Source organism: Pelobates fuscus, chromosome 9 (assembly GCF_036172605.1).
Source record: "Pelobates fuscus isolate aPelFus1 chromosome 9, aPelFus1.pri, whole genome shotgun sequence".
Classification (NCBI taxonomy): domain Eukaryota; kingdom Metazoa; phylum Chordata; class Amphibia; order Anura; family Pelobatidae; genus Pelobates; species Pelobates fuscus.
In genome coordinates, this window is record NC_086325.1 from 8933314 (window position 1) to 8943060 (window position 9747).

General features: G+C 40.9%; 1 protein-coding gene across 2 annotated transcripts in view; it reads left to right on the forward strand.

The window, feature by feature from the left end:
* LOC134572253 (estrogen-related receptor gamma-like) overlaps positions 1 to 3095 on the forward strand; it is a 44412-nt gene extending 41317 nt beyond the window's left edge. For both annotated transcript variants that reach the window (XM_063431102.1, XM_063431101.1), the window contains exon 7: positions 2022 to 3095. In XM_063431102.1, coding sequence (XP_063287172.1) covers positions 2022 to 2266 — 245 coding nt within the window. In that variant the 3' untranslated portion in view covers positions 2267 to 3095. The remainder of the gene's footprint in view (positions 1 to 2021) is intronic.
* The last annotated feature ends 6652 nt before the right edge of the window (positions 3096 to 9747 follow it).

Below are 9747 nucleotides of genomic sequence, written 5' to 3' on the forward strand. Positions count from 1 at the left end.
TTACGCAATGTAATGTGCTTCATCGTGATATCTTAATCGGGGGCCATTTTAAGCACGTCATGGCGGAGTTTCTAGAGATTTTTTTCCTCAGGGGGTTTTCTGTCTGTTTAGTCCGTCCTACGTCTTAACGAACAAGTGATTACTGGCTTTACAATTAGAAGACGGATTCCCTCATAATTACATAATCCATCAGGCATATTGATCGCTGAATTTCCAATACAGCTTTCTTTAAATCAGCAAGTTTCCTCGTTTAACCCTTCTCTGTGATTTGCGAACAGCCATTTATTTTCGAGCGTGACGGCACAAGAAGGGTTAAATATGATCGCTCATAGGGAAGAACAACAGGGAAACAGGAGTTAGAGAGAAAAAGAGTGTGAACATAGAAAATAGAAACACTCTTTCAACGAGTGAAATTCAGATGGCTTCACCTTAACATATTTCAGTCAACCTACAGATCACAGTTTGTTAAATGAACCCCTGAGTGCAATTTGCACAGATATATTATTTATATAGCACTAACTTATTCTGCAGGACTTTACAATAAAATAATGGGAAGAATTTAACAACTAATGAGACTATTACAGTAAGAATAGATGAGAAACCTGTTCCAAAGAGCTTGCAATCTATATATGAAAAGTGCCGCTCCGGACATTTCTCTCTCATATTGTCACAGTGCGTTCTCTTCAATGAACAATATGGTGTTTTACATTGTCCATTAGCAGACGGGGCCCACCTAATAAATAAATTAGGAAAATATCACTGGAAGGCAGAGGAGAGGCAATGCGATCACATTACTGGGGACACCCTAGGGTGGCAATCTCACCAATATTGTGCGTGCGTGCATTCCTATGAATTCTTCTCTATTCTGTCAGACGGAGCTTCCAATGGGAGTCAGTTAACTAGCTACATTTGGGATATTATGTGAACATAACAAAACAAAGGAGAAAGGGCGTAAAAACTTCTGATCACGTTCTGTAAAAAGCGGATTATTATATTTTTTCTTGAAGGAACACTGTAGTGTCAGGAATACAAACATGTATTGCTGACACTATAGCTCTAAGATGGCTGTTTAGGTCCCCGTCCCCCTTGTCAGAAGCTTCAAAGGGGAGTTTTTTTACTTTTTAACAGGGCCGCTCGGGTCTGGTCGCAGCTGACTCCGCTACCCGCTCTGCCCACTTGGATCATCAAACTCGATACCAAAACAGGCCAATCAGAATCTCCTCATAGAGATAAATTGAATCAATGCATCTCTATGAGGAAAGTTCAGTGACTCCATTCAGAGGGTGGAGACATTGAATGTCAGTCACATTGTGCAGCACTGCCCCAGGAAGCACCTCTAGCAGCCATTGGAGGAGTGGCCAGTGGAGGTATCCCTAGGCTGTAATGTAAACACTGCATTATCTCTGAAACAAACAGTGTTTACTGCAAAAAGCCTGAAGGGACTGATTCTACTCACCAGAACAAATACAATAAGCTGTAGTTGTTCTGTTAACTATAGTGGCTCTTTATTCAAAATAACTACAAGAGGGTTAAAAGAATCCTTGAAAGAATTCACTGTATTCCCTGGTCCAGTTTTATTCTAACTCTTTCAAGGTAAGAATTTGTTTTTAGGCAAGAGGAATCCAAAGAGCTTGCTATTAAATTCCTGTCCAGAACTGACGAGGGCCATAAAGCAGTGCTGACATTCTCCCCAAATCATCACCCATTCTCAATTGATGGTTCTACCTAAAAGATTTATTTAACGGCTTAGTGGATTGTACATACATCGCAAAATAAATCATTTAAATCCATGGGGGGGCATAGGAGGTGAGAAAGGGTATGGAGGAGGAATGGGAGGGGTAACATAGTAAGTGCTGAAACATTGACAATTAACAGTACGTTTTAATTTTTTTAAATGAAGTCCCAGTAGGGCTGTTTTTTGTGTGAAATATGTATTATACACATACTGTAAAAAATATATATATCGATACAGCCACATTTCTCTGAGAAACATTTCCAAGTGTTCTCCTGTCTATTTCCAGATTCCACCAACATCGAGAATTTGGAAGATGTTCTAAACTTACAGGACCGTCTGCATGAGGCGTTGCAAGACTACGAGAGCGAGCACCATTCGGAGGACCCTCACCGCTCCGGCAAACTTCTCATGACCCTTCCTCTTCTTCGCCAGACCGCCAACGAGGCGGTGCGCACTTTCTGCCAGATCCGTTTGGAGGGGAGGATCCCAATGCACAAACTCTTGCTGGAAATGCTGGAAGCCAAGATTTGACTACATTCCTTATACCATCATTTATTTACTAGCTAAACCGAAATGGAAACAAAACAAGCAGAAACAGACAAGATCCCACTGGGAGCAGTCTGAGCACAGGATAGCGTGCGCTCAACACAGATAACAGAACACTTGGATATGGTAACTTATAAAGGCCGGAGCAATCTCAGTGGTCAAGATCAAGGTCGGAGTTATTTTGAAGAGATATGCTGGAGTATGGCTGGACACAGACTTGGCTTGTAAATAGACTTTTTACGCCAAGAAGGATTCGTGGTTTTTAGGTTTAAAAAAAAGCCTCCAGCTGGTGCTAAAATACTTCCCATACATTGTGCTACCGCCTTTCCGCTTTACATTATCATTTTATGGGCGTACGTCAGTGTGAGCAGCAGTAACGTTGCCCCTAACTCCGTCCTATAGGCTGACGTTGTCCGCAGGGCTGTAAATGGTAAAATGTCAGACAATAAATAGACAGCAGTCTTCATGTTCGCCTCTACTGCAGCCCTGAACTATGCATTTTTTTAAAAAGTGTCTCCAATTAATATGGGATGTGATATTACCTCCAGCTGTCCGTCATTAGGCAGTCCAAGGACGAGGGCAGTGGGAGTCGGACTCCAATAGTAGAAGGTTCAAGGCTGCCCTAACCCGCTACATTGTTAAATGTAAAGGAACCAATTTGAGAACCATCTCTCCCCCTCAAAAACATGTGAACTTAGACTGCACTTGTCTAACTCGCTATTTGCAGTTGTGTTTCATTGTTTATTGTCTCATAGAATCCTTAGCAAGTGGGATAGTACAGTTTAATGGATGATGGGAGTTTTATTCTTCCGGGCGCCGTCTATAGGCCCTGTACAGTCATAATCTTTCCATATTTACCGGCGTAGACTTGTGCAGCACGAGACAGCTCGCGTTAACATCCTGTACAGCCGTTAACTAGTGATCTTAAGACGCAGGGGCAATTTTCGGTTAATGTTGGAGTTTTTAAGGAGCTTCATTTAGTCGTGTTCGTGTACCCTTACCCCTGTAGCTCCAACTACATCAAACCAATTAAAATAAATTCTGTATTAAAAACAAATGTTAGGTGGAATTACAATTTGAAAATGTGACTTCTACCATCAATCTCTTTTACAGTGTATTTAATATACAAATAAGCTCTACCCTGGATTGCCATCGAGGAGATAATGTGGAATTAGGGGTCCCACATGGATACTTCAGATAAAATACTGATATTAAATGGAAGGCTAGCTGGCATTAAAGGGACACTTCACAGCCCAAATATAAATAAAAATCACTGTTTAGTAGACATACCCCAATGGAAACATGCATGCATTTAATTACCTACAAAAAGCTTTCTAAAAGCTGCAGATTTCTTGTCTGCAGCCTTTGGAAGCCCTCCCTTTCTGACCCTGCTCAAACTTTTTGTGGCTGTCCAATCACAGACTCCCCAATACAGCTCTATGAGAAGTCTGTGCAAGGCAGGTGCTCTGTGCAATTGCTGCCTCTTGAGTTTATCTTCACTGAGGGTGTCTGATTGACAACCAGAGGAGGTGTAACCAGGTAAATTTACAAAAATGTCAATTGCTATTGAAATCTGTACTTTTTGTAAAATGAAAAAAAGAGGACACACTCTTCACGCATAAAGCATTTCATCACTCTTAAGTGCTTTAGGGCTCTGAAGTGTCCCTTTAAGTGGAAATGAGGAGAGAGCTGATACATAGAGTAATGGAGCTAAAGTAGCTGATAGATGGAGAGAGAGAGGACTTCATTAAAATGCCTAATAAATTGGGGGAAAAAAAATGGATATGAAGATAATCCTAACATTATCTGTCTGAATGAGGTAAAATTGGGGCTCAAGAGGAGTCAGGGTGAGCTGATATGAACAAGGTTTGGGATTACGACCTCCTCATCCCCCATGTTTTCCTGAGAAATCACTTCTTGGTGCTGATGGGCAGAACATGAAAAGTGCTGCCCGGCCGAATGAATTATTCAAAGTGTATTTATTAATCAACGCAGTGCAATCCTGGATTCCTTCTACGTTAATCCCTCTACAGGGCAGCACTTTTTATGTCCTGCCCATCACGAAGAAGCGACGTGAGCTTGGGAAACCACGGTATCCCTGTAAACGTGGAGGGAAACGAAGTTTCAGGCGGCGGCCATGTGAATCCATCATTGGCTAATGTAGCTAACAGCTCACATTAAATGGGGACGGTCAGCGCTCAGGCTTTTAACCCCTTAAGGACCAAACCTCTGGAATAAAAGGGAATCATGACATGTCACACATGTCATGTGTCCTTAAGGGGTTAATATTATGTTTTACAATAAATGTAGGAATCTTTACCCTGTACTTACCAATACCCTGGGACTGGGCGCCTCCATCTTAGCTCCCTGTCAATCATTGTTATAAGAGCCGTTCTTTGTTGGTCACCATTTCGAGAGCAGAGACGACAAGCAGGGAAATGGGGGTGACACTCAATTTTAGGCTGTTTTTCAGGTGCATTTCCTACTTGCACCTACTAACAGGTAAGGGAACTTCACGGTCTTCCTTTTTGTTTAAATAACAAAAAAAATCCTTTCAATTGTGAACGTGTCTTTATTTCCTGGTAATATTACTCATTTTCTAAACGTCAATGGTGAAATAATCAGGAAAAAGGAGTAAAATCTATGAAAGAGGAATAACAAGTGACAAAAATACATTTTGATGCAATTCAGAATACATGAATAAGAATCAGCGCCGTACAAAGGTGGACGACCGGCCGATACAATGAGGAACTGGCGAATGTTCACAAAACTGGCGCAAAAGTGAAAACAAACAGGACGATTTTTGTAAATAACCCCTGATTTATCCAATTCTCCTCTATATTAGCAATATGGGCCCTGGCTATGCCGCGCCTGTTCCGGGTTGTGATTTGCTTTATTATAGGTTTATTGATAAACGTTAATACAACTTATAGCAAATTTCAATATTTTATTTCATGGGTTAAAGTTGGCAAAGCATCAGGGGAGCTTTTGGCCCCACACGTTCTAAGGCAAGTCACATTGACAGGGTGGGATGCAGTGTCAAATAAAGACACATTATCATCACCTCCCGGAGGACGCCATCTACAAGCGATATATTTAAAGGAACACTTTGAACCATTTCACTGGCTGAAACACAGATTTGAAAGGGTACAATTAGGGCTATGCACCTCTTGCACTGCATGAGCTGTGGAAGACAACTGTTGGCTGGCTCTGCCTAGTGAGACTTGCAGTCTGCTGTGAATGCAGAACACATGATTGTATATCCCTGGGGTTGATTTTATATTCTGACTGAGAGAATTTTAACGAAAGAGTTAAAAATCAGTGTGAAAACTGATGGAAAATCGAAGGCCGCAAATGAAGATGATGTGTTTGTTAATTAGCAGAGATCGTTATGGCCCAGTGTTAATCATTAGTGGGGCTGGCGCGGAGTGCAGATTCCCCAGCACGCAGTCACGCATCCATTGCAAACCAGCAGACAGGCTGTGGTTTAATGCATAAATTAAAATGCTAATTAAATCCCCCTTAGGACACAGTTTAGTGTCAGACCTAAGGGTTATATTCCATAAAACATGGCCACCAGCGGCCACAGCTGGACTACATTTCCCAGAATCCCCCTCCAACCAAAGGCTTTTAAAAAGAGGGAGAGGCCAAGACTGGCTGTCACTGCGGCTATTTTCTAAACAGTGAATTAAAATCCAAATGGCAAAATGTAGACAAACACAGCCGGTCTGGAAAAATTCTCCAACTGCACTATAGTCACAGCTCGTCAATTTCAGACTGTGCTTCAAAATACGGAATTTAATTCCAATTAATCTGGAATTTAGTGAATAAACTCGCACAATGCTATGAGAGATGTTTCCAGGCAGCTTTTTATCTTGGTTAGAAATATGTTGGTGTGCTAGAGGGTTACCAGACCCACAATATTTTACTGAACACACATCATGTCTCCACATCTGACTGAGCAGTGTGTGAAAAGTACTGCCCCACAGTATGTAGCATTCATGTGCTGACCCACTGTGTGTAGCATTCATGTGCTGCAGGAGGGAAAACCGTAAATTAAAATATCCAGCGGCTTTGAGTTCCCTCCTGGGCTATATGAATTCTATAAACCATGGGACATCACTTTTCATGTACCATCCAGAACCATGAAGAAGGTGAATGTGTCCATAGAAATAATGGATCTGCAAGGATCTGCTTTAGGTCAACTCCCATTACTCTCAGCTATCATATGAGAGCTGCCCAGGCCGGTGGTGCCATGTGGAGATGTTCTCAGGCTCCTGAAGGACACTTGACAGAGTTTAGTGACTGAAAACCAGTTTCAAAACAGACCAAAATAGTTGATTTGGAAAAAAATATATACACAAATCAGCGTTAGCCACAGATCGGCTACCTTAGACTGGATTTTTCAATACATTTGTTTATTACAATTCAGTGAATATACCCCACTGTGCAAGAACAGTTAGTCCATTGTAAATATCACTTATAGCTCTACGTAATAAATGATATGGGCTGCATGTTATAAAGGAAGTAGGTGGTGGGCAGGGATCACTAGATGCCGGCTTTATTCACCCACCCCCCCTCCACATAACATTTTGGGCTGAGGTCTAGTTATTTTTCGTTGTTGTACAAATTGAATTTCTTTCAATGTACGTCTGAGCGTAGGGCTCCGTCCAGTGATTTATCGATTGAATAGGACTCCATAGCTAAAAATCCTGGACGGATCGATTCGTTGGGGTGTAGATTCAAAGGTATGTAGCATTCATATGCAGTATCCCTACAGCCAGAGCACAGGTGTAGGAATAACCCATGTGATGGGCAATGCCTGCCACCAACAGGGAAAGGGGAGTACTAGACCCTGATGAATGTATTGGGTCCCTCAGCCACAATACTGGCTGTGCATCCAGCAACCATGTTCAGCTTTGATTAGCTGGATAGATATAGATATATATATATATATATATATATATATATATATATATATATATATATATATATCTTCTTTCTAAAGCTCAGTCACGTCCTGCTGTCTTAATAGCAGAGGAATCTGGTACTAAGCCAGCCCTAGTGGGTACCGTCTGCCAATCACAAACAGGACACATGGTCTGATATAGCAGGCAGGCGGTTTCTAAAGGTTATATAGGAACTTAGAGTTAATCCAATAATTAACTGCAGGCGTTAAACACAAGAGAAATAATGTACAAATAAAATATCAGGCCCCACTGCCAAGTCATCAGCAATTGGTGCATTGAACAGTGAAGTAAGGGGCTGCACCTCACAAAAACGGTATTGCCAAAATTCCAGGAAAAAAAGGGACAGGAGCCCACCATAAACCGGGTTCCAAGAAGTATTTAATAGTGATACCTAGTAGTGCATGACCTTTCCTGGAATTCTCTGCCATCCAGGATTAAATAATCTGTAATGGATTATGGAGAAAGTTTTAAACATTACAGAAAATGTGGAAATTTACAAATTAGGTTCAGGTTTGAAGAAATAAACATTAAAAATAAATAGATCTTCTAATCTTAGTACATAGACATTTGGGACAGAAGCACAATTTGTGGAACAAATCACATGATCATTTTTACATCAAAAAGACCGTCAGTAGAGAGACATTCAGAAAGAATGAAAGATGACCAACAGTTAGAATCCCCGGCTGTTGGAGAACCAACAAGTTGGCAAAATGTCTGAAGAATACTGTATCACACACACAAAGATTTACAGACACTGAATGTTAAAACAAAATGTAGCAAACAGAAACCCAATTAACAAAATAAAGCAAGAAGTGCAGATAACTCTGCCACATATTACAATTCCGTGGTTAGTAAATAACCGCTGTGGGTTTCTCAGGAGGAGTGGATGTGCTTATTGTCCTTCGTATCCTGTGGACGATGCCAGGCTTTCAGATAGGACAGAGAAAATATTCTATAATCCTATTGACATACAAAATGCAATCAGCCTGCGAACATCTGGAGGGATTTAGCAAATTAAACCTCGCTCTTCACCTGCGCAATGAGATCCCCCTGGCTTAGCCAGACCTGATTCTCACATGGGACCCCACACTTTATCAAAATTTAGAACAAAATCCCATTCCCCGGTTTTATTGCTGGTGTCCTGAGCTGTCTGGAGAGGAAGAGTTTGCCATGGATTACACAGTGGTTGATGAACAGGTACAATAATGTTTATTATTTAAGTATCGCAGGTTATTTGAAGGATAGGGGGTGGGTGGTCATTTAATTTATCACCAAAAACAAGTCTAATCTCATTCCGGTGAGTCTCATACATCACAGAATAATAAACACAGTAAGGCAGAGGACAGCCACTAATCACAGCTGAAATGACTGTTAAACCAACAGAAAGCAATTCCGGTGCAAAGCATCGCAAATACTGGGAATATTCAGTTAGTTTCCATTGTAACTGCTCCACGTTTCAAACATGGGGGGGGGGAGATTTATCCGTGTTACTTTTTTTTTTTTTTTAAGTTTTTAAAAGAGTGACCAACAGAATGTGCATGTTGGTTCTATTGGTTTCCATGGAGATTTTACTAGCTCACTTTTTAGAATTTCAGTTAATATTCTCCTTTGTCTGAATACTGACACCCCCCTCATTAATTTGATTATTTAATTCCTTTTTGTTTTGGCATTGGATGTAATTCATCTGGACATCTATACTATATTTACATTGTTATTTGATACTTATGTACAAAAAGAGGGAATAGACAAATGATGAACACATACTGATACAAAAGGACAGAGGACCCTCTGCCCGTGAGGTTACAATCTAGCAAGTGGCGGCCATAGGCTGGGAATTGGCTGCTGGTTACAAAACGTGCTGGCGCTATATAAGTAATAAAAAGAAACCGTACTAGCACTTAATGGTAGATAGCGAGCAGGATATTGTGTATTTTCTTACGGCCATTGACCAGTTCCTCTTTCTCTCCAGCTTTCAGCTATATTATTTCTGGACACATCATACAATGGAAACCTGTCCTTTCACACGTCTCTGTCCACACTGAGCCCAGGAGCTCTCCAAGGTTCGGTGCCAGGAAACAGACGATCATCACCCAGTGACGCTATCTGGATGTGGATTGCCATTCTGGCCACGGTGGGCAATATCGTGGTGCTGGGAGTGGTGTGCATCTTTACTTTCTGAGCTGCCAATTCCCGTATTACAAGAATATTTCTCAATATGTAGGAAAGCCAGGGATTAACGAGGAAATTATTTTAAAAAAATGTTAAGATTCATTATACGTTTGTAGCGTGACCCACAGCTACCTTGGCTAACAATTAGTCAGATCTTCCCAATAAGTAATAACCAGAGTTACTTGTTTATACTAGACTCAGTAAAACATTGCTAGTTTACATTCACAGTAATATACACACACACAAATTTAATTTATTTTATTTAATAGTGAAATAAAATTCACACTGTCATGTATTTCTACAAAAGTGAAAATTCTCCGGTATAAG